Source organism: Microtus ochrogaster, chromosome 4, assembly GCF_000317375.1.
Source record: "Microtus ochrogaster isolate Prairie Vole_2 chromosome 4, MicOch1.0, whole genome shotgun sequence".
NCBI classification, from domain to species: domain Eukaryota; kingdom Metazoa; phylum Chordata; class Mammalia; order Rodentia; family Cricetidae; genus Microtus; species Microtus ochrogaster.
The window spans coordinates 44,859,171-44,884,409 of NC_022011.1; the positions used below are offsets into that span (position 1 = coordinate 44,859,171).

A 25,239-nucleotide genomic window follows, 5' to 3' on the forward strand; every position below is an offset into this window, starting at 1 on the left:
AGAGGTGGCCTCCAGGGCCATGTCCTTCCAGGAGATGTGGTCTCTCTGTAGATAGGTGGAAGTCCATCCCCTGTCCGTTCCTGCACTGGGCTTTGCTGTGGATGGTGGTCCTGGAGGGTGGGGGTGCAGGGAGCAGAAGCCGCCCCCAACCCTTCTGCTCAGCACCCTGCCAGGCACTTCCAGCGCCCGTGGGAATGTGCAGAAGGTATTTTAAAGATGCCGAAAGCAGCCAGGATTCAAGGTTGAATGAGGGTTTTTCACCATGATGGTACTGCTGGTACCTGCCTCTTCATGATGAGCAGGTCAAAGACCTTCTGTCTCCCAGTGCTGCTGGAGATACGGAGGCTTTGCATGGAAAAGGGACCCTTAGATGGGCAGGTGGGGACCTTGGGAGGGCAGGTGGGGCCTTGAGCCATAGGCACACTGCCACCACATGGAAGATGGTGTCCTACTGGAGGGCAAGCTGGCAGACACTGTGCCCACTTCCAGTCCCTCTGCCTTAGCTGTTTCCGAGATGGCAGCGGACTGTATCCTCACCAGCGCCATGTGGGGTGGACAGAGGAAGCTCCTTCCCTCTCATGAAGGATCCTGGGAATAATAGGTTTACCACTCCTCCCCCAATGATGCTTTAAAGTCCCTACTCTTGCACCTATGGTTACAACCCTTTCTTGAATAAGTTGTGTATGTGTGTGTGTGTGTGTGTGTGTGTGGTTAACATGTATGTTTTATTTTTATTTTATTATGTGTATGAGTGTCTTGCCTACATTTATGTCTCTGCACCATGTGTGTCCCTGGTCCCTGTGCAGAGGACAGAAGAGGGTGTTTGATCTCCTGGAAATAGAATTATAGGTGGTTGTGAGACCCCATTTGAGGTACTGGGAATCAAACCCGGGTCTTCTGACAGAGTCGCCAGTACTCTTACCTGCTAGCCATCTCTCCCATCCCCCAAATACGTATGTTTAGAGAGCTGGAATGTGGCCTGGTTAGGAGAGAGCTTGCCTAGCATGCATAAAACCCTGGTCCCATCCCCAGCACTGAGTACATTGGGTGTGGTGGTTCATGCCTTTAATCCCAGAATTTGGGAGGAAGAGGAAGACTGTCAGAACTTTACAGTCAAAGACCTTGAACTCAGCCTGGGACACCTGGTCACAAAAAAAAAAAAGTATTTAGGGCTGGTGGTGGCATATACCTTTGAACCTAGTACACAGGAGGCAGAGGCAGGCAGATCTCTGAGTTCAAGGCCAGCTGGTCTAGTGTTGACAGGACAGCCAGGGCTGTACAGTAAGACTCTGTCTCAAAAGCAAAAAAATTTAGGTGAGGTCACACTGGAGGAGGGGCTGAGACAGCATGATTTGTTCTAAGATGAGAGAACTGGGGATTCAAAAACACACACGGGCCCCAGAAGAGGATCATGGGAGATGGCAGAGGCATAGAGAGATGTGGTTGATGCCAAGGGGCATCAGGGATGGGCAGTCACCTCCACATGCTTAGAAGCAGCTGGTTCTCCCCCACCCCCACCCCGTGCTGCCCACTGGGGACTCTTGGCAAGCTCATCTGTGAAGAGAGCACTGCTCACCATGCTTCAGGGGTGTGCATGCTGCACTGCGCGCTGCTAGCTCCAGGAATATGGAGCCTCCGGCTCACCCCAGCACCAAGCGGGCCTGTGTCTCCTGCCTTATATTCCTTCCCTCCATCCTGACTCACTTTCACATTCTCTCCTGTGTGTGGATTCTGGGATCCTCACCCTGGCACCCTGCTCTGACTGACACACCACCTTCCCTCACAGTAGCTAGTAGGTCACCAGTCCATTTCCAGGGGACAGGATTCTAGCCTCTGGGGCTGAAGGAGGAGCCCTGGGAGGACTTGATGCTGGAGGTAGGGGCATCAGACTTCTGGACCACTAAAGAGCTTCCCAACCCTGCCTCAGGAAAAGGGCAGTCCTGGTGGACCAAGCCCCCAGGCGGCCTGCAGGAGACACTATGCACTAGAAGAGTCCAGGAGCGGGTCAGGCTTCCTGTTTTGGGGGACCTTTGCCCTCTTTGTCCCCTGACCAGTAGTACCAGGCACTGTCTGGGCTGAGAAAACCCACCATTCCCACCAGGGAATGCCACTGTGTCCCACACATCAAAAAGCACACAGGACAATGCCCTTTGCATATCACTGTATTGTCACCTGAAATGCGCAGTCCGTAAGTGGCTGACTTGGAAATGACCTACTAGGTCACACAGGGCCCAGCCCCTGGGGACTGAAGCTGTGCCAGTGCCCAGAGACTGTGCAAGAGCCTTCTGCAGGCCTTGGCACAGCCACTTGCTTTCCTCAGGCTTCAGAGCTGTGTGTTGTGATAGAGACCAGCTCATGGCTGGGCCCTCTGGCTCCTGAGCAGCAGCTTCTCAAACTCACGAGGTTCTCGGCGGGTCAAAAGCTATTCCTGAAGAAAAGGTTCCTATGGTCAAATCCACTTAGGAACCACTGAGCTAAACACAACCTGAACAGCTCGTTTTTGTATAGGACACACCAGTGCCTTTACAAAGAATCTATGTTTTGTGAACATCTACCGTGAGGGCAGCGTGTAGTACTTCCCCGAATGCACTGGACCACAAGAGCCTTTCCCCGAGAAGGATCTTGCAGGCTGGGGCCCCCAGGCCCCCTGAGCTGTGACCACTGAGGGATTGGCACCTCTGCTGGGTCAGAGCTAAGGCTGTTTCACTGGCAGCACAGTACGACTGCTGTCACGGTGACGAGGGGACAAGCTCTGCCCCTTCTATGGCCATTTGGTTCTTGTCTGTTGTCTTCAGACAAAGACTGGAGGTTGAGCATGACAGTCCATGGAAGTCATCCTGGTTGCCTCAGAGTCCAAGTGACAGAGACAGGAAGTCCACAGGACTAACAAGCCAGCCTCCAACTAGGATGGGGAAGTCAAGTCAGTCCATCCCCAGTGAGACACTTCTAGCCACCTCTCTGGGACCAGCTCTGCCCAGAGCTGGGTGGGTGGTGGATGCAGGTTCACCAGGCAGAGATGAGCATCTGGCAGGTGTTGGAGGACAGCCACATGAGCTCTACCAGGCGGAACTGGAAGTAGCCGATGATGAAGCCCGAGATGACGTCTGTGATATGGTGGCGTCCGATCATCACCCGCGACAGGCCCACGCAGAAGGCCCAGAGCACCAGCAGCACGCGCAGGGGCACCGCCAGGACCAGATGACTCAGGAAGAACTTGGAGACCATGGCGGCACGGCTAGCATGGCCAGCAGGGAAGGCGTAGATGTCCATAGTGAGGTAGTCCAGCAGTCCAGGGCTCGTCTCATATGGGCCACGGCGCTTGATGAGTTTCTGTACCCCAGCCACCGTCATGATGTCCAAGAGCAGGGCTGTGGACAGGACACAGGGGCCTGGGTGTCAACGCCACTGGCTGGCCAAGCTCCAATCCCCATCCCCTCCCTCCAATCATTTCTGTCGGCCTCAGTAACCTCAGGGAACATTCCCACCCCAGGGCCTTTGCACTGGCCATTACTGTTACCTGGACTTCCCTTCTCTGGGTATCCACTTCCTTTAGCAGAGGAGCCACCCCTGGGGCTGTTTGTAGAAGCTCTAGCCCCAGTTCCCTCTCCTTGCTTCCTTTTTCTCACCGCCTGACCATTTGATGTGTTTTTTTCTTCCTTCCTACCTCCTTTGTATGTGTGTGTGTGCACGTTTGCACACAGAGGCCAGCAGTTAACGATGAATATTTTCTTCGGTTGCTGTCCACCTTAGTTTTTGAGGTAAAGTCTCTCACTGAGCCTGCAATCAGGCTGACAGTCAGTAAGCCTTAACGTCTTCCTGTCTTTGCCCTATACAGTGCTAGGGCTATAGGCATGTGTGCACGGCATGCTGGGGCTATAGGCATGTGTACATGGATAAGCCCAGTTTTTTATGTGGGTGCAGTGGATTTGAACTCAGGTGCTCTTATCCGCTGAGCCATCTCTGCAGTCCCTCCTCACCCTCTGTTTTTTTGTTTTTTAGTTTGTTTAGTTTTTGTTTTGTTTTTGTTTTTCAAGACAGGGTCTCTGTGTGTAACAGCCCTGGTTGTCCTGGAACTCACTTTGTAGATTAGGGTGTTCTTTAACTAACAGAGATCTGCCTGCTTCTGCCTTCCGAGTGCTGGGATTAAAGGCATTTGCCACCACCCCCCAGCTGATACTCTACATTTTAAAATTTTTTTGTCCTCTTTGCCCTCTGACATTTTGTTATTTCACTGTTATCTGCTCCCCACCTCACCACTAGTGACGGGTGTCACAGGCAGCTACAGGTACCTGCAGGGTTCCAGGGCTGAGATGCGGGGCCTGAGCTACAAACAGAATTCCTCTTATAGTTAGCGGAGCTCTCCCAGTCCCCTGGGCAGAGCTGTGGTAAAGCTGAAATCTGACTCCAGAACACGTACTCAGCACTGTCGGAACACAGACGGTGGCATTTGGCAGCCTCAGCGCCGTGCCTCCAGGAGGCATGGCTAGCCCTGAATTCACAGAGCTCCTGGCTTGCCTGCCAGGTGCTTGGATTACAGGCATGTACCACACACCTGGCTCTTGTGTGTAGCATCGTGAGGCACCCCTAAACTGCACTCCACAGCGGCCAGGCTACACATATTACCCCACCTCACAGAAGACTACAAAGTTGTGGGGTATGGAATATTCTCATCAATTTCTCCTTTTTGGAATGTTCTGCTCTTTCCCAACCTACTGCCTTTGTCTCCATTGTCTCCTTTAGGCCTCTGGGCTCATCCTGGTCTCACAGACAGGGTAGACACAGGCTGTGTGCTCTCTTCCACATCTGTGTGGTGGCCACTTCAGAACTTTGCTGAGCCTGTCTTGCCATAGGTCTGTCACCTGGCCCCACACAGAGTGGCAGTCTCCAAATGTTAGCTCAATCACTGGCTGGAAACTTGACTTGTAGGCTGGGCCCTTTTCCCATTTTAGAAGTTTAGGGGAATCTTTTGCCTCCGTCCTGAATCTGCTACCATCCCACTGTGTGGTTGTGCTGGGTTACTCTACCTTTGGGCCATCGGATGATGACACTATGCCCAGTTACACTGCCTACTCACAGTGGCTCCTAGGCTGCAGGTGTGGGGCATAGATAAACCCTTCCTGGCCAAAATGAAGACCTGGAGCTCACATCTTTCTGCTCTGGAGCCAGGGCTGTGTCAGAAGGCCCAGTCACAGGCCAGGTCAGGAGCCGAGTCTCAGGGAGTCTCCCCCTCCAATCCTCATGAGATACCAGTGAGGTCCCAGCACATATAAGTCCCTCTCTAGTGATAGCTGCAGACAGACCAGCAGTGTGGTAGAGCCACTGTGACTACGTGACTCAGGGTGTCACCTAGCTACCCCTACCTGTGAGGTGTAGATCGCAGATAGGGTGACTGGTGGTCCCATGCAAGGGATTTAGGAAGTGCCAAAGTGGGGAAGTCCTAGTATCTAGGTGTCATTTGGTCCAGCCTCAAAAGCCTGGCCCATCAGAGAGTTGGGTGAGTGGTGACCAATACTGGAGAATGCCTGGCCAGGATCCAGTCTCCCAAACCTCTCAGTGTTTGTCAATGGCTGACTTGGCCAACACGTTCATGGCCATGGGAAAGGACAGTGGCAGAGAATGGGTTAACCCTGCACAGGTACCTGGCTTCTTCCATCCCCAGCGTGCGCGTGCGTGCGTGTGTGCGTGCGTGCGTGCGTGCGTGTGTGTGTGTGAGAGAGAGAGAGAGAGAGAGAGAGAGAGAGAGAGGATGATGATGGGCCAAAAAGTGATAGTAATACATGCCTGTTGTCTCAGCACTTGGTAGACTGAGGCAGGAGGATAATGAATTGAAGTCCAACCTGGGCTACATAATGAGACCTTGCCTCACAAGACATAGCAAACAAGTTGGAGCAGCTATTGGCTTCCACACCCAAGTTCTTGGGTCTGGCTGGCTCTTGAGATGAACAGGTGTGTGCCAGGCCTGGGGCAGTCTGTCAGGCTGCAGAGCTCCTAAGGGCCCAGAGGCAGACAGACAGACAGTCGCCAAATGGTTGCAGAGAGCAGTGTTACTGGAGAGGTGGGGCCCGTACACAAGCGCCTTGGTAGGCTGCAGCTGTCTGGGTGTTGAGGGCTAAGGACAGAGTGGCTGTGGGTTGTCCTCTCAATGCACAGGACAAGACAACTCTCCCTCCCTTCCTCCAGTGTGGCCAGGCCTGGGTGTGGTTGGGACTGTCGCATAATCTGAGGCCAGAAATAGAAGCAAACATTGCCATCCTCTATGCTGAGAACTCTGCCTGTCTTAGATTTGCTAACCCACACCTCGCTCATCTTGCTCATCTTGAGTGGGGTAAAGTGCCTCCCAGTCGGGAGGGGGCTCAGGATGAAAGCCGCCTGCCTTTGATTTGCTGTGCTGCGGGGGGGGGGGGGGTTCACCTTACTCCTTGGGCCTACACTTACTGACATCCAGCAGGGCAGGGGCTGGGCACTTAGGATCCAGGATGAGAGACCAGACTCAAAGTTTCTACTTACAGACTACATGAAATTTGCAAGCCAGTCTCTCTCTGTTCCCAGCCCTAGCTGATTCCATAGGGAGCAACATGGAGCCCTCTTGAGAGTCCCCTCAGGCAGCAGTAATGAGCAGCACCTAGGACCCCAGCAGAGGCCCAGAGAGAAGCTGTGCTGTGTCCCCCTCTGAGCCACAGCGTTCACCTTTCCCACAGGGAAGCAGGGGCTGGTATCTGAGTGTTCCTGAGCCTGGCTGTCCTGAAGGCCTCCCTCCCGGCTTTAGGGGTGATGAGGGCCTGCCTCCTTCCTCCAGCTCAGCATCCCTCTGAGCGTGTGGTGGCCAGGAAAGTAGAGCACCGGAAAACTCTGGACAAGGCAGAGCCAGGTCCACTGCTATGTAGACCAGACGTAGCGGGAGGATCTCACACAGCCCCTTTAAGGTTTGGGCTGTTTTTCCCTTGAAGACCACCTTAGTCAGCTCACCCCTCTGCAGGCTAGGAAGAAGACAGGAAGGAGCAAGTGGGGGATGGGGCTGTTGGCCAGCAAGGAGCAGAGATATGTCCTAACATGATAGGGACAGGTCTGCGGGTTAAAGTCCCTGGTGCTTCCAGCCTGGAGGTGGCCCCTGCCTCTGACTCCATCCTGGTGCTGGGAAGCTGAAGCTAGGACTCCACAGCCTCCGGGAAGTGAACAGCAATAGGTCTGTATTATAAGGGCGTCTGGCGTAGGATCGCCTACCCACCTGGGTCCCAGACTTCTGCTTTTTAGGGCTCCCTCCTTGAGAAGTGATCATCGGTGTGCATCTGGCGCCTGGTTAAGGGTGGCCACTGCTGTGTAACTCAGGACCCTGAATGCTGTGTAGCAACCCAGTGCCCTTCAAGGCCAGACAGAGACAACACACCACGGCTGAGTCTAGACAATGAGCGCCCAGCGCCACTGCAGACGACAAGGCCTCTGGGTATTTATAGCTACCCAGGGAGAGCGATGGGGCGGCTGTGCTAAGTGGAAACGGCCAACTACAAGACAGGATTTACAGTTATGCCATCAAAGGAGTGATGCAAGCCTGTGTCTGGATACAGAGAGGCCTGCGAGGTATGGGCCTGCCTGCTATCAGGGCTTCTCTGAGCAGGGCTGGAGGGGTGGGATGTGTGGAGATGGAGGTTTTAAATTGTCTCTCTGCACTCATTTTTTGGCCATGAATGTGCATTCTGTAGACAGGGTCTTTAAGTTATTCTTGACTAGGGATGTAGATTAGCAGATGCTTGCCCAGCACTCATGAAGTCCTGGGTTCAATCCACAGCACTGCTTAAGATGGGTGTGGTGGTGCCCGGCAGGGGGTCAGGAGGTCAAGGTCATCCCTGGCTAGTAGTGAGTGTAAGGCCAGCCTGGGCTCCATGAGACCCTGCCCCCACCCTAGTTACTTTTACAGGATAGGACACACCATAGATTCCTGCCATGAGGGACCTGGAGCAGTTAATTGAGTTCACAGACAGAGAAGCGGAGTGGGGCTTGTGGGGTTGCGGGTGGGTGCAGTGGAGAGCTAGGACTTCCAGTTTTGTAAGAGGGTGAACTTCTGGGGATATGTGCTGGCGACATCTGTTGCTACACAGTAAAGTTAATGCCAGTGAACTACGTGCTTAGAAAGGTTCAAATGACATTTTAATGACATATATATGTAACCACATTTGCCAAAAGTTATTTTTAAAATATCAAAGCAACATTCTAAAAGACATGGTCTCCCTGGGGAGCATCTATGAAGCGGACAGGTTGGGAGAAGGAAGGAAGATTGGGATGGGCCTGGCCTCTGGCATAGAGTTCCCTGCTCTGTCTTGAGGAGTGTGTGCATATGTGTAGGTCTGTACACACGCAGTTACTATCTCTATTTCCTGAGAGTCCCTGCCACCCCTGTGCCATGCTAGGCTGCCATCGGGTGGGTCCTGGTCTGTCTCCTACTCTCCTGAACCAAGTGCTCTTCACATTGGACTGTCACAGAGCCTACGCTTTCTCAACCGAGGAATCCGTATCAGAAGCCAGCTCCATGATGTCACCAGGGTACCGTCTCAGCTGAGTGGTTGTGGAAATGCACTGGGCAGACCCGCTCTGCCCTGTATAGTGAATTCCTTTCTATCACCTGTCAGAGCCCACACCAGGACTGGGTGGCTGAAGACCCCCAGGAAGCCGGCTGTCGCATCGTACCCCTAAAATAATACACACGGTGTCCCACCTGTAGAGGTAGAAGCATATCAAACTGAAGATCTGAGATCAGCCTTAGTCAGGGTATCCTTAGTCAGGGGTCCCCAAGAGCAAGAGCTGGTGGGCAGAGGATAGGAGAGGTGACAGACATATCCCCTACAGAGTGGGCTGAGGGCTGAGTGGGAAGCTCAAGGCTGAAGAGGCTTTGTCCTCTGTTCTTGGCAAAAGTGACTAGGGGACAAGACAAAATTGCAGGTCTGTGAGAGCAGAGCCACACCAGTCAAACACAACGGGGACACTTGCTGTGTGCTGGTGTATGCAGGGAGAGGGCCAGAGGTGTGGTACCACTGGGAGGGACTAAGGGACAGGCCCATTTTCTTTGTGACCTATCTTCTGTGGACTGGAAGCTGGCATCAAGGCCACCATAGCCTTTGCCCCAAAGCACTTCCCTGGGACATCTGCCCAGCAAGCACCTGCTCACCCTCAGACTAACATTGTTGCTGGAGACAGGTGGATCCTGGGAGCTCACTGGCCTGCCAGACTAGCCAAATCAAGGGCCTTATTCAAAACAATAGGATACCAGGCAGTTGAGGATGACACCAGAGAGACCTATGACCTCTACACACAGCTGACACCTGTACATGCACACCTACAAAACATGCACACACATCACTAGTTCCCTGAGCTGAACTCATACCTGTAATCCCAGCATTTGGGAGGGGAAGCAGGATGACTAGCTTGAGGCTAGCCTGGGTTATTGAGTGTGTGTGTGTGTGTGTGTGTGTGTGTGTGTGTGTGTGTGTGTGTGATCCTGTCTCAACAAGCAAACAAGGGTGGGTCATGGAGGCATAGAACTGTAATCCTAGCACTTGGGATCAGAAGGTCCAAGGACTCAAGACCAGCTTCAGCTACATAGTGAGTTTGAGGCCACCCTCGGCTACATAAGATCCTGTCTTGCAGGACGGTGGTGGTGTGTGCCTTTAATCCCAGCACTCAGGAGGCAGAGGCAGGTGGATCTCTGTGAGTCTGAGGCCAACCGGGGAGCAAGTTCCAGGACAGACCCCAGAGCTACACAGAGAAACTCCGTCTTGAAAAACAAAATAAAACAAAAGATCCCATCTCAAAAGTTTCAAATGAATCCAATGAATAAAAACAACCCAACAAATAATAACTAAGCATTGGTTGTGGTAAAACTCATTTGTATGCTAACCTAAAAAAAATCAAAGTAAAATAATAATAATAATAATAATAATAATAATAATAATAATAATAATAATAATAAAAAATAAGTGTTGGTGAGGCTGTGGAGAGACTGAGTGTGTGTGCATAGCCAGGAGAAGGTGATATGTACACTCACCGTGGAAAACATGAAAAACAGTTCTTCCAAACCATTAAACAGAGTCACTAGGTGACCCAACAATCTACTTCTAAGCAGCCAAAAGAGCCAGGAGTGGGCACTTGAGATGCACCCCTATAAACACCCCCACCCCCTCGGCACCCCTGTCCCTGTCACAGCAACAGCGTTCATAGGCACCAGGAAGTGGATCCTCCTATCCCTGGACAAATACAATGGGGTCCATTTGCACCGTGTAATATTATCCAGTCATGAAAAGGAGGGAAGTCAGGCTGGTGAGATGCTCAGTGGGTAAAGGTACCAAGCCTGATGACCTGAGTTCTATCCCCAGGACCATGTGACAGGAAAGAAGAACAGGCTACCACAGGCTGTCCTCTGACCACACACAACTGGGCTCCACACAATGCACCATGGCATTCATTCTCTCCCCAGAAAATGTTTAAAAATGTTCTTGAAAGAAAGACAACACTGCTAGATACTCAGGACAAACCCTGAGGGCTTCAAGCTAAGTGAAGTAAGTTGGTCACAGAAAGACAAATGCCAGATAAATCCACGCATAGGAAGCCTCTGTCTCTGTGGTTATATTCAGACAGAAAAGAGTCAGTTGCCACCAAGGGCTGGGCTGGGGTGGATTAGGAGCTTTGTGTAACAGAGGGGAGATGAGGGACACGGGGTGGGGGGGCTGGAGGCAGAGCTTCAGCAGGGGCAGACGATATGTCCTGTGGGCAGACAATAGTGATGATTTCACAACACTGAAGATGTAGTTAAGACACTGAACTGTACATTCACAACACACTAAAATATCTCCACACACAGATTGAATAAATAAATGTAATAGAAATTTTAAATGTCGGCTGGGTGCTGGTGGCGCACGCTTTTAATCCCAGCACTTGAAAAGCAGAGGCAGCTGGATCTCTGTGAGTTCGAGGCCAGCCTGGCATACATAGTAAGTTTCAGGATAGCCAGGGCTACACAGAGAAACTTGTCTTAAACAAACAAACGAACAAATAAATAGATGTTTAAATATCAGTTTGGGGGTGGGGAGATGGCACAGTCAGTAATGTTCTTGGCATGCCAACAGGAGGCCATAAATTCAGAGGCTCTGAAATCTCTGCACCGTGGTGGCAGAGACAGGTGGCTCACTGAGCTCACTAGCCAGCCAGTCTAGCCTACTTGTGCACTTCAGGCTGGGAGAGATCCTGTGTTAAAGAATGGGGAGGAAGGGAGAGGGCTGACTCATAAGGGAGTGACACTATTTGAAAGGGTTGGGAGCTGTGGCCTTGTTGGGAAAGTGTATCACTGGGGGTGGGCTTTGAGGTTTAAAAAGCCCAATCAGGCCCAGGGTCTCTCTGCTGCCTGCATGTCTGGATGGAGAACTCTTCCTGCCTGTGTGCTGCTATGTCCTACCACTAGCACAATGGACTAGATGTCTGAAACTTTAAGCAAACCCCAACTAAATCTCTTTTTATAAGAGCTGCTGTGGTCATAGTGCCTCTTCACAGCAATAGAACACTGGCTAAGACAGTCTGCACACACCATGCCATGTTCATAGGAAAGTCACTAAAGGACTTGGTTGGAGAGATGGCTCAACAGTTAAGAACATTGGCTGCTCTTCCTGTGGACCTGGGTTCAATTCCCAGCACCCATATGGGACCTCACAACTGTCTCTAACTCCAGTTCCAGGGGATCTGACTCCCTCACACAGACATGAAATTGAAAAATGAAAATTATGCCCTGGCAATGCTGAAGCACGCATGGACAGCCCCATATGAACGGTTCTGTTGAACTTGTCCATATTGGGTTTCATGGTCTAAGATGATGAGGACTGACCAGGTCTCTTCCTTAAGAGGGCACCAGATCTCAGTACAGATGGTTGTGAGCCGCCATGTGGTTGCTGGGAATTGAACTCAGAACCTCTGGAAGATCCATCTCTCCAGCCCACTCACACAGACATACAGGCAGGCAAATCACCAATGCACATAAAGTAAAAATAAATAAAATCAGCTGGCAGTGATGGTGCACACCTTTAATCCTAGCGTTCCAGATGCAGAGGCAGGTGGATCTCTGTGAGTTTGAGGCCAGCTAGGTCTACAGAGCAAGTTCTAGGACAGTCAAGGCTGCACACAGAAACGCTGTCTTGAAAACTAAAAATAAATAAATAAACAAATCATTTAAAAAAAGGATTTGGACCTTGGTAAGAAGGCACAAGCCACTTTCCACCTGGGACCATGACCTGGCTCCCTGTAGGGTCACCCAGCCTGGTGCTTAGGGGAGGGACAATGAAGGTGATGGGGGTCACTGCACTCGCATCCAGGCCACAGAAGGGACCTTGTGGGAGGCTGACCTAGTGACAATGACAATGCCACCATGATGATAGCCATGCTCACCTAAGTGCCTCCTAGCCTTAGCACATGCTAAGCCCTTATGCTGATACTGCCTTCAAACACCCTAACAACCCATTTGACAGACGAGGGAACTGAGGCTCCAAGAGGTGAAGGCACTTGACTGTGGCCACAGTCTTCAGCGGCTCCGACTAGGTCTTCTGGACTAGGGCTGGAGGTTGGAGGACATGTGGGACCTTCTGAGGCCCCACTCCTGTTTTCTACCACGTCCAATCTGCCCCTCGGGGTCCTGGTTGTAGGCACGAGACCTCACCCTCAGCCCAGAGGTTTCCTGGGCACTGACCACATGCCCTGTGCTCTGAGTGAGGGCTGAGCTGGACAGATGCCTCCAGGCCCTGAGTTCTAGTAATGGTGACACCAGGCATTGTGCTTCCCCAGCTCCCTTCAAATCCCAACCAGGGATTTGTTGTCCAGGGCACGGATCGGGAAACTGAGACTTAGAGGTGAGAACTGACTTTATCAACACTGTTTCCACAGTAAGGGGAGGGGAGGCAAACAGAGTCCAGCCTGACCAAGGCCTGGGCTCCAGGGGTGACAGTACCCCAGGGCATCAGAAGGCTAAGTGACAGGCCTGCTTCTCAGTGGAGGATGGCTGTCCCTGCATGGAGGAGGTAACCAGGGTCTCTCCTGGAAGGTGAGCTCTGAACTGTGGGGGCCAAGACCCACCTGGCTATTTTTTTTCTTGGTTAGCCTGGAACTTCCTTTGTAGACCAGGCTGGCCTTGAACTCAGCTTCACCTGCCTCTGCCTACCAAATTTTGTACCTACAATTTTACGCTACCATGCCCAGATTGTTGTCGGTGTTTTGAGACAGTCTCATATAGCTTAGGTTAGCCTCAAACTATGTAGCCAAGAATGGCTTTGAACTTGTGATCTTCTTGCCTCTTCATCCTGAGTGCTAGGATTTGGGAACATGCCACCACGGCGGGTTTGACGTGTCCTGAGCATGGGACCCATGGCTTTGTCCATACTAGGCAAGCACTCCACCGGTGAGCCCCAGTTGCCCGCCTTGTTATCTATCATGTTTTTCTCCCACTAGGCTAAGATGCTGGAGACCACACTACATGTAGGGGCAGTGGCTCCAGAGGTGCGTGCTGGCTCCTGCATGTTCAAAGCCACCCCCCCATCCAGTTTGCTGGGAGGGGGCCCTTGCTCTACCACATTAGAGGCTTGTCCATTTCTGGGGCAGCCGGGTTTTCACTGAAACTCCTTCCAGAATCAGAGGAGCCACCTTTTCCTGGACCTGATGCAGAGGGTGGGAGCAAAGACTCACAGAGCACCCTAGGGACCCAGAAGAGCCAGGAGGATGAGCTGGGTATCACCTCCAGGTAAAGGGGATGGTTTGCTTTCAACATGGCCACCACAAGGCAACTGGCACATGGCCGTGCCAACCTGGAGGGTTAGAGGCCAAGACTTTAGCAAAGGAAACTGACCATCAGACTCCCTCCTCCAGAGACATCCATGAGAAGGAGCAAGCTAGTACTCCAGGAAGATCAGCGTGCATAAGTAGGGGACCTTAGGTGGGTACCTTGAACCTTCAGACTCTAGAAAAATTTTGGGCAATTTGTAGGGTCTCTGAACTGAGCGTGGAGGAGGGGACGACGGGGGGGGGCAGCTCAGTACTGTCTGTAAGTGGTCAGAACAATAATTTGACAGTGACATCCCTCTAGGTCACTCAGAAGAGCCCTCAATCTCACCCCGTAGTTTCGGCTTCTTCTTTGGAAGCCTACCCGACATCGTGTTTCTATCTGTCTGCAGGGAACTGGCCCCCAGGGTTGCATGCAAGACTCTGTATGCTCAAGGCCCCCCAGTGTGCAGGGGGCCCTTGTCTCACCACTCTAGAGGCTTGTCTGTTTCTGGGGCACCCTTCCTGCCTAACCTCATTAGATGAGTTCCTTAGTTTCTCAGGGAACCTGCTGATCCTGGAAGGGGTGGGGCTGCGTCCTCCCCAAAGGCCTGGCGAGACCAGGTGACAGGTGGCCAGCAGGCACACTCACCTAGTAGCAGGTTCATGAGCACCTCCTGGCCTGCCAAGGTGCTGCTCCTCACCAGGCAGAGAATGGTGCCCCCGATCCAAGGGATGCCATGGCCTGTGATGCCAATGAGCTTGACCATGGAGCGGGCACTGGCCCAGGATGCAGCCCGGCCGGCACACACCCCCAGTCGCTTGGACATGCAGATGTCAATGGCCAGTAGGGAGTTGAAGGCGATGCCCTTGAATGAGGGGTTCAGCTGCATGCAGTCCTCCTCCGGCAGCTGCTGCGACTGGCGACGCTCCCGGGGCCCGTCGCTGGAGGGTGGGGGCTGTGTCGAGGGCCCTGAGGCCTTCCTACCTGAGCTTCTGGGCTCCTGGGTCCCCTTGGGGGGCTGGTTCAGGGACAGGAACTCAGCCCGGTTGAGGACATTGTTGCGGTCTCTGGCTCGGGCCCGGCTCTGGGAAGCTGGCATGGTGACCTCACTCACTCTGAGAAGGCCAGTCCCAGCCCAGTTCCAAGGGCCTTCTCCCAGAAGACAAGAGCCACCACCTTCTCCGAAGCAGCTGTTAAATATAGAGAGGAGGATAGCACATGGCTATTTACCTCCGACTGACACCCGGCTCCGAGGGGACGTCAGTGCCAGCTGGGCAGCCAATGGAGCCCACCCTTGCGGGGCCAGAGCCAATAGAGCCACCCGAGAGGCGGATGAGTCCACAGCTGAGGCCTGGCTGCTTCGGGCCTGGGCTATTTAAATCTGCCAATGGCTGGTTCTCGAGCTCTGAAGAACTCTGGGAAATGTAGTCCATTTTTTGGCTTCAGCAGCGGCCTCCCCTCTGGACTCTGGCCCTAGCAAGAGATGGACCCAAATTAACCTGCTTTTTTCAGTTGTAATCTTGACCAGTCCAGACCCTTAGTAGCCAGGCCCTCCTATTTATTCCCCTGACTGGGAGGTGGAAACCTAGTTCCAGGGACTGGAGGGAGTTCTTGATCTCACAACTACCCTCGTAGTAAGAACATTCAATTTCCAGGTCTGATTATCTGATTATCTTTTTTTCTTCCTTCCTTCCTTCCTTCCTTCCTTCCTTCCTTCCTTCCTTCCTTCCTTCCTTCCTCTCTTTCTCTCTCTCTCTCTTTCTTTCCTTCATTCCCTCCCTCTCTCCCTCGCTCCCTTCCTTCCTTCTCCTCCTCCTCTTCCCTTTTTTAAAATCTGGGGTTGAGTTTACTGTAAAGAATCACGGTGCAGTCAAACGGCTGTTTGTGAGCCTGGCTTTCCATTAGAGAGATGGATAATTAATTGGGAAAAGATCTGCCTCTTAGAGGTTGCCTCTAGTACTTGGAACTGTTACAAGGGTCTTAAGTACCCACACATAGCCACCGAGATCCAGGCTCTGTGCTAGGGTTGGGCACACTACAGAGTGAAGCTGGCCTTTCCCCAACAATCAGGAAGATCAAGGTTCCCTACAGATTAATCAGACGAGACATAAATGACCACAATTGTAGGAAGGCCCTGCAGGACCCAGGCCTGGAGGGGCTGGCTGATGAAGAAAGCACACATGTGAGAAGCTGAGGGGGAGAGACTGTCCTGTAGGAAGGATGAAGCATCAGTTGCTGGTACATGGGAAAGGAGAGAAGGGGGTGCATCCCAGAGGGTACCCCAGACGACAGCTAGAGAGGCCCTGATGAGCATATGGGGATTGAGGGAGGCCTCCTGCAGCTCCCCTGGTAGTGGCTAAAACTGATGCCCGTGGCCCTCTGAGGCGGCCTGGCCCTAGGCTGCTGATGGGAGATGCTCAGTGTGGTTGGCTAAACAGTGAAAAGTAGCCACTTGGGCTCATCACATTGGGATTATGGTTTGTCTTCTGCCAAGTTCAGCCCAAAACACAGCCTATGCATGAAGGCCCAGAACTACCAGAGAAACTTTCAAGGACAAGGAACCAACTCAGGTCCTGTTGGCTCTAGTTTCAGCAGACCAGTCCAGGCTCTAGAGGCAGGAACACAGGGATCCATCTCACACCATCGGCAAGATCTCGCTCAGCCCATCACTCCTCTGAGCCTTGTTGCTTCTTCCTGTAACAGGCATCATTGTGCCCACCTTGTAGGACTGTGGAAGGCACTCAAATAGAAGATGTTTCCATGTGACATTGAGTGAAGTCTCCTCTTCCTTCAGTGGGACTCAGCTCATGGTCTGACTCTGTCCCATTCTTGACTGGGGTGAGGCAAGTATCCAGCTTTAGTGTGGGGTTCCTTGCAAAATCCAGTCACATACAGCTTGGCTAAACTAGGTACCCATTCTTCCTCTTCTAGAATGTTCATTTCAAGCCAAGCATGGGGTGAAAGAGCCATCACACATATCCTCTCGGGTGTGGCAACAAGACATGAGCCCCCTCATCTTGGACTCCAGGCAAGTTGTTCTTGCCTGGAAAATGATCAATAACGGACATATGTTTGGTTTTGAATAAGTGAGTTTATTAAGTATAAAGCAAGTCAAAGAAAAAGAATAAATAGCAAATAACAGAGAAAGAGGGATAGTGGTTTGAAGGTGTCCCTCATAGCCTCAGACATCTGAATACTTGGTGATCTTGAAACATCAGACACTGTTAAGGAGGCTTAAGTGGCCTTATTGGATGTGTTTTAAGACTCATGCCATTTTGAGTTCACTCTCTTTTTGTGCTTGTGGTCCAAGATGTGAGCCCTCAGCTTGCTGCTGCTGCCATCAACATGCCTTTGCTTCACCCTCTGGAACCATAAGCCCAAATAAACTCTTCTGTAAGTCGCCATGGTCATGGCGTTTTATCACAGCAACAGGAAAGTGACTGAGATAGATAGGAAGATGGATGGATGAATGGGTGGAAGAAAGGATGGATAGAAGGATGGATTTAAGGGTGATGGAAGGAAGAATGGATGGAAGGAAGGAAAGATGGATAGAAGGAAGAAAGAATGGATGAATGGATTGATGATGGATGGATAGAAGGATGGATTTAAGGGTAATGGAAGGAAGGATGGATGGAAGGAAGAAAGGATGGATAGAAGGATGATGGATGGGAGGAAGGATGGATGGAAAGATGGGTGGATGGATGGAAGGAAGGATGAATAGATGTAAGGAAGGAAGGATGGATAGATGGAAGGAAGGAAGGAAGGAAGGAAGGATGGAAGGAAGAATGGATGGATGGATGGATGACAGGCAGTCAGACAGATGACAAAACATCATCATATTGAATACTTAAAGCATCTTGCAGAAATTGAGTGGGACACCACCTTTGGGGCAGTCAGCTGGTGTCCCTGACAGAGTGGGTTCTGGACAGAGAAGAGTGACCCCTTGGGCTAGGCTTCCAAGTAAGAGAACAAATACAAACACACAGAGATGCCATCATCAAAGTGGGCACTGACAACATCTAGCAGGAACTGCCCTGGAAGCTGAGGCAGCTGGAGTTCCTGCTGAGTTCTCTCTCCGTGGGTGATGTCTTTCCCATTGCAGACACTTTGACATCTCTGGGTAAACAGTAGTAACATCTGTTGGTAACCGTTCACCTTTCAGCTGTGCTCAAGAACCTGCTTTTATTTTCCATCTGAGACAGAGTCTCACTATGCAGACCATGCTGGTCTTGAACTCACAGACATCCATCTGCCTCTGCCTCCAAGTGCAGGGGATTAGCGGTGGGTGGAAGCCTATCTGTTTTTTCTTCCTTTCCTGTCTCAGGGTCTGAGGGCCAACCATCCCCAGACAAGGAGTCTTGGAGGGAACTTTGGAACAAACATACTTAGGTTTGAAATGGGGTGGGGAGGCCCTCCTTCCAAAGCCAGCCTCAGGGAACTGGAACAAAATGAAAATGTCCCGATATAATGCGCATTACACAGGGGGACCCTATGTCCTGAAGGTGGGTGCCCAAATGTGTGGACACTGGGAAGTATACTTCAACTGACTGACACCATTCAACCAAGAAGCGGTCATGCTGACCCCACTGGACAGATACGGAAGTTGAGTCTCAGAGAGGTGAAGGCATCCAGTCGAGAACTGAAAAGAAGCAAGACCCAGACTCCTAAGCAGTCTCCAGGATAGGGACATTGAAGCCTTTCCGCTTAGATTCTTCAGTCCACAGGGACTGGAAATGTTTGATCAATTCTCTGCCAGGAAAGTCACCTTACCCTCCAGGGTGGGGCCATGACCTTCATCAGCGGCTGAGGAGCCCAGACAGCCAGGACTATTAATGCCTAAGGCTGTGTCAGCATTTTCTTCTGGCTGGAGTGGCCAGTAAGTTCTGTGGAGGCCACGGGGTCCAGTTTAGCCTGTCAGTGGGTAAGACAGACCGTGGAAAGCAACAGTCCTAGGTTCAATTCCTGGCTTAGCCACCATCAACTGGGTGGCCACAGGCAAACCATCCTACCCATCAGAACCCTGTAAAAACCTCACTCAGCACAGGTGCTGCTGTCTTCCCGTGTGACCAGGACCCCCCTACTCCTCTCTCTGCTGGGAGAGAGCTGGTTATTTTCACAGACGGCTGAGAAGCAAGTACCATGTCTCAATTCATAACCCTTCACCAGCACCCACTACAGGACACAGTCCAACTTCTCAACAGTCTTGGCATTCCCTCAGTTATTCAGACAATGCTTTCATTGATCTCTTCCCGCAGATTAGCTGCGGAGACAGGGCACACATCCTTGAAATGATGAGGTACTTAAAAGACAGTAAAATATCACCAATAAATATTCTTTTTGCCATCAGAAGTTCATTTGATTTGATATTTCGAGACAGGGTTTCTTTGTGTCATCCTGGCTGTCCTAGAATTCTCTCTGTAGGCCAGGCTGGCCTCAAACTCAGAGAGATTCACCTTCATCTGCTTCTGGAGTACTAGGGTTAATGTACTGGCAAAATGTTACTTTTTGCTACAATAAACAATTATTATTACAGATGACAGTTATAATCCTATCACTCAAAAACTAATACATTAACATAGGTGGAATACTTGTTTCATTTCCAATTATTGCAACATTTCTGTTTTAATAAACAGAAAGTAAAAAGCAAATACTATCCATGTATATTGTATCTATTTGCATATATAAAAACACACTTAAAATATGATTACATTTTAGAATATGACTTATCTTTTTTACTTAAAAATAAATTTGACCATGTTTCCATGACCATCAATCTTGTCCTTTTTCTTTTTTTTATATGTATGGATGTTTTGCCTGCATGCATGTCTGTGCATCACATGTGTACCTGGTGCCTGCAGAGACCAGAAGAAGGTGCTAGATCCCCTGGAACAGGAGTTACAGATAGTCATAAGTGGCCATGTGGGTGCTGGGAAATGAACCCAGGTCCTCTGGAAGAGCAGTGAGAGCTCTTAACCACTGAGCCATCTCTCCAGCCTCCTATTATTTCTTAATAACTGCCGTTTTGTCACATAGAGAGGCCATCACCTACGTAAGAGCCCCTCTATCATTCCTGCTTTTGTTTTGTAGCTACTGTCTTCAAAACTATTGTGGAATGAGCAAACTTGCACTCATGTCCCTGCGTTCCAGAACTACTGTGGGGTGAACATACTTACAACATGTCCCTGTGTTCAGGAACTACTGTGGGTGAGCATACTCGCACACACGTCCCTGCATTCAGGAACAGGATGTAAACAAGCACAAGCCAAACAAGATGCTGTGGTTTGTTGGGCTACCGTGAGCTGCTGCTGTGTCTGAACACAGGAAGCAAGAGGGACGGCACCCTCTTTCCACTTTAAATGACAAAGCATTCTGAGTGGTGACATCATGTTGAGGCCACAGTTACCAGGGCCAGAGCTGAGACTTAAGCTGCTGGTCTCACACACTCTTGGTGACAGGGATGTGTTTCTGGCCACATGTACCCTACAGCATCTCTGTCCCCTGCTTGTGTGGTCTCACATCTCACTTCCTGAGTCCTACTGTGTGCAAGGCTCCACAGGGAGTACAAAGGGGAATGTGCCACAGACAACCTGGCTCCCCCGAGTCACTGCCTCCCTGGCATGGCCCTGAGCCATGCTGCATGCACCACGGACTGTGGAGAGTTGAAGCTAAGTGTGTCAGACCCAGGGCTCGGTTGTTGTGTATGTAACAAAGCTTTTCCTGGGGAGACACAACACACACATCTACCACCCTAGACAGGGAGCCCACCACAGATCAACGTATGGATACCGCCAAAGTCCAACTTAGTGAACCATGAGTTTTATTGGGGTTACTTACAGGAATATGGATGGGGGGTAACTTACAGGGGCAGAAGTGACTCAAAGACAGCTGCATCACCAAGACCCACCCCAGCAGGAGTGACAACTCACAAAGCTGGGAACTTGGAGCACACTGCGCAGCCTGGAGGCTCTCAGGAGGTTGGAGAGTGTCCTTTCCAAGTAACTCTGGATTCCAGACGGCTCAGCTGGTTTCTTCTTGCAGGCAGCTGCTCTGGGCTCAGAATTTTTTTTTTTTTCTGCTTTATTGCTCACTCTGGCAGGGAGGGACCTAGTGAACCTGGTCAGTTTCAGGGACTTCCTGAAGCTGTTTTGAGTTGTTTACCTTCCCGCTTAAGGCACTTCCTTGTGCTATGGGGTTTTTCCGTTTTGGAGGGGCCACAACCCCATCTCTGACCATTACCGTACCACTCTCTCTCAGGAGCAGAAGTTTCTGGCAGCCGGTACTGTTTGCTGTCTTGGATGTTTAGGGTGAAGCCATGCTGACCATAAGCATGTACTGGACACTTGTATGTATGAGTGAATTTGCTGGTCCCTATGTTACCTGCCTGAGCTGTCTGAGCCTGCACAGACATACACCCTGACTCAGTCAGATCAAGGAGAAAATCGAAGTTCAGAAGCAAAGGAACTCTACCCAGGCCATTAAATGAGTCAGTCATTAGGGTGCCCTGCTATTCAAACCTCTCCCTGTCTCTGACAGACAGCCTTTAGGTTTTTTGTTTGTTTTGTTATGTTGTTGTTTATTGAGATCTATGTCAGTTCCTAACACCTTGTGTACTTACTCCTTACTGCTCTCCTAGCAAAGTGACAGCCCCAAGTGCCGCAGTTGTTACCTGTTGACATGTGCTAGACAGGCTCTGGCACACACCAGGCACCCAGGAAACACTGACCGAAAGACAGCTCAGAGCCTGGCTCTAAGAAATTGCAGACCTGGCCATCACAGACCGAAGACCAACAGAAGGCTGCTCTCAGAAGCAAGGACCCCAGAAGAGAAAGGGATGGTGGGCAAGAGCCTGGAGAGGTGACGCTCTGGCCAGCGAGGTCCCCACCCCCGACACCGCGGGAAGCAGCTTTCATCACTGCCTCCAGCGCTGGCGCGCGCCAGGGATCATTTTCCCGGTTCGCATTTCTAAGGCTGCTGCTGGGTTATTTTGGTCGGGAAACCTGATCCTTCGCGTTGGGTTTATTTTAGCACCTTGGAGAACTCTCAGTGCCACACCGGATCCGAGGCCGCACCCAACCTGCTGTTGCTCCCTCTGTCTTCCCCTAGTCGCGCCTCACAGCGGACACCCCGCTCCCGGGCTGGGGCCAAAGTGGGTCCCCAGGCCCTCGCTTCGTACACGCAGGGCGGGGACAGGAGGGCGCCCGCCGGAGACCCGATCCCCGGAAGGCGGCAGCTACAAGAAAGCGTCAGCCTTGAGGACCCAGTGGGCGCGGGGATGGGAGCGCACTTGGCACCAAGCCAGCAGTGATGCCCCTCAGCCTCCGCCCAACAGCCAGTCCCACATTGACAGGCGACAGCCCCCACGCAAACACACGCACTCTCTCACTCTCTCATACACACTCCTGCATCACAACCACGCCCACAGCTACACCCACAGCCGCTCACATGGGTGCATGCACACGACACTCTTCCACAGACAAACACGCTTGGACACACAGCTAAAACAAACACTGGCACACATTACATAGTTGCTATAGGCACATGCTCTCACATTGTCATACACTGTCACTCATCATACTACCCGGGACTCGTACAAACCATTGCACATTAAAGCACAGACACAGACGTGTGGGCACGTTTCCACACACACCAGCTCACTCCCCTACTGACGAACACATTTTTCCCTTCCGCTCCCAGTTCAATACAGAACTGCACATCAAAACAACTGACTTCCTGGTTGATAGAGATTGATTATTGTAACCACTAGAAGCTTCAAATCATACCTATTCATTATTTATGCTAATTCATGCCTCCGTTCATCATTCCTGGAGTTATCCCTCATCATTCTTCTGTCCCACAGGGATGTAAGTGCTTTGACCGTCTGAGGAGGCTTGAGGAGGTGTTCAGTGAACAGTGGCAAAAGGCTGGTGGAGAGGTCCCAAGCCAGCAGCGCCCTGGGAGAATGTGGTCCGGAGCATTTGGCTACGATTGTCTAAATTCCCAGGTTCACAAAGAGGCCAGACAATGTGGTTTTGTTTGTTTGTTTGTTTTGTTTTGTTCAAGGCAGGGTTTCTCTGTGAAACAGTCCTGGCTGTCCTGGAATTCACTTTGTAGATCAGACTGGCCTCAAACTCACAGAGATCCACCTGCCTCTGTCTCCCAGGGCTGAGATTAAAGGTGTGTTGGCTCAATGGATTTTATGCACTTGCTGCTGCTTCCCTGCTGTGCCCTATGCCTGGCCACCGTCCTCAGCAGAGAGCGATGTTATCACTGCGCTGGGGTCAGGAGACTTGAGATTTAGTCACAGAGAGTCTCTGGATGACTTCTCTGTGGTACCAGCCCTCTCTCAGCTGGCCAGGTTCAGCCTGCTACTTGCAGGCCCACCCAGCTTCACCTAGGTCTGACTCCTTGCCTTTTGATGATAACCCCTCCAGCCAGAGGTGACACAGACCAGCCTGTGGGGATTGTGGCCCCACCTACCTGACCTTGGTGGTCATTCCAAGTCTCCCCATTGGCTTTCTGTCTGATTCTAAACAGTTGGGGCAAGAACCCTGCTTCCCAGGGCAACAGAATCCCCGGGCTTCACATTTCCCTCCACAGTTTGAGGACTTCCTCTAAAATGGCCTTTCTGGACATACAAGGACCTTGCCTTTGGAAGTAGTGAGCTCCCGGTGAATCTTCTGGAGCCCTAAAAGCAGGTGGTTCCTGAGAGTCAGTGAACCTTGTCATGACCTGTGGTAGCCACGGAGCATGGCTGCACTGATCACGGGACTGCGGGTGAGAGGGCCCATTCCATCGCAATCACCCAGCTTCTGGGTTCAACTGCCACCTCACTCACCCCAACCCCAGGCACCCGTTTCATCTGTGTAGTGGGATGACAAGGCCTGGCTTTGGGGGTCATTGCCAAGGCTGTGAAGACAGTGCGTGCAGAAGCCCCTGGCTCATAGTTTACTCAGCAGAGAGATGCTGTACTGGGCCATGTCTTGGGTCTCTGGGGGCTTGTTCAGGGCTGCATGCTATTTTTTGTCTCTCACTTGTATATCTTTGGGTTTGCATGATCTCCCTAATCTAGTGCACCAGGGCTGTGCAACCCTGACCTACGTATGGCAAAAGGGAGGGGATGGGGACAGTGTGAGTACACTGGTATAGAACACATCTCTAACTGAGGTCCTTTTTCTCTGCTCCACAGACTGCAGCATCCTATACTCTCATGGCCACATCCTGACCTTCCACATAAGCTGAAGCTGATATAGGTTTGTGCCCAACACTTACAAACCTCCCAAGAAAGCCATACAAATAGAGGGCTGTGTGGGGAGGTGGGAGAACCAGGGGGCCCAAGAGTGCACAAGTAGGCAGATCAGGAAATGGGCCAGGGCATCTGTGTGGGGAGGTGGGGGAGGCAGGAGGGCCAAAGGGTATGCAAGCAAGCAGAGCAGGAGCTGGGGCAGGGAATTTTTAAGTGAGCCAAGTCCTGGCTGCTCCTGCAGGAGCTACCCCTTAACTATAAGCCTGGCAACTTCCAATCCTGGGCCGACCCTCTGCAGGTCAAAGTGAAGTTCTTCACAGGGGTGATGTGATGGGGGAGCAAGTGAAGGGAGGTTTTATTTCCCCACACAAACCCTTATCTGTGGACATTCAAGGACCTGTGGCCTGCTCTGGTGGCCAGTCCATCTTAGTTCAGAGAAACCAGTCTTAGTAAGCAAGTATGTGGGCGTTGAGGGTGGTGCGATTGGGGCCAGGATCCAGATTTCAGTGTCTCCTGGTTTCCTATTACCATCTCCCAGGGTCCAGGTGAACCTGGATGATGATGTCGGTGTGGGTGTGACACACAGTGGTGCCCTTCTGCCATCATGTGCTCAGGTTGGAATACCTGAACATGTGTGATACTTGTGTACTGTAGAGCTCAAAAGTACCGACAGCGTGTTTCAGGGGAATCCCTCCCCCAGGAAACCAGCTCCAGGGTCTTCCCGGTGCAGCTGGGCAATGTAGCCTGTGGCCTCTTTCCCCTAAGCAATACAGGCTCCACACATGAGCCCAGAGCAGTCTGGAACGTGGTGTCTTGTTTTTGAGAGAGCATCTATACTTTCATGGAAGCACCGTGGCAACTGGGACCTAATAGGTTCCAGGCATTTGGGGTGATTGAAAATGAGTTGGGCCTCCCAAAATTTCATGGCGTCCTCCCGTACAAATGGTGTAGCATAGTAGTTCTCTAATGGCATGAGGTGTTGCAGGTTGTAGGGGCTCCCAGAAGAACAGAATGTAGTGCGGAATCTGGGGAGGCCACTGTGGTTTCATAGACCAGGAAAGACTGCAAATTTTACACGAGGCCCTTAGGAGACCACATGCTTCTACGGTTTTACATCAGGCAGGACTGGGGTATACCAGGTCCCTAAAAGTTGGATGGGAGCCGGGCGGTGGTGGCGCACGCCTTTAATCCCAGCACTCGGGAGGCAGAGGCAGGC

The 25,239-nt window shown here is 51.5% G+C and overlaps 1 protein-coding gene across 1 annotated transcript; it reads right to left on the reverse strand.

The window, feature by feature from the left end:
- Positions 1 to 2,150: 2,150 nt before the first annotated feature.
- Positions 2,151 to 15,112, reverse strand: Plpp7 (phospholipid phosphatase 7 (inactive)). Its single transcript, XM_005346087.3, has 2 exons — positions 14,429 to 15,112; positions 2,151 to 3,368 (listed from the first exon to the last, which is right to left on the reverse strand). The coding sequence occupies exons 1-2, from the start codon at positions 14,877 to 14,879 to the stop codon at positions 3,004 to 3,006; spliced, it is 816 nt and encodes a 271-aa protein (XP_005346144.1). The 5' UTR covers positions 14,880 to 15,112; the 3' UTR covers positions 2,151 to 3,003.
- Positions 15,113 to 25,239: the final 10,127 nt, after the last annotated feature.

What these genes read in the sequence shown, in the direction of transcription:
- Plpp7 (XM_005346087.3), bottom strand. Translation starts at nt 14,879, where the DNA reads ATGCCAGCTTCCCAGAGCCGGGCCCGAGCCAGAGACCGCAACAATGTC. An exon ending in GCTCATGAACCTGCTACTAG is followed by an intron (nt 3,369 to 14,428) that starts GTGAGTGTGCCT and finishes TCCTGTCCACAG; the next exon opens with CCCTGCTCTTGGACATCATG.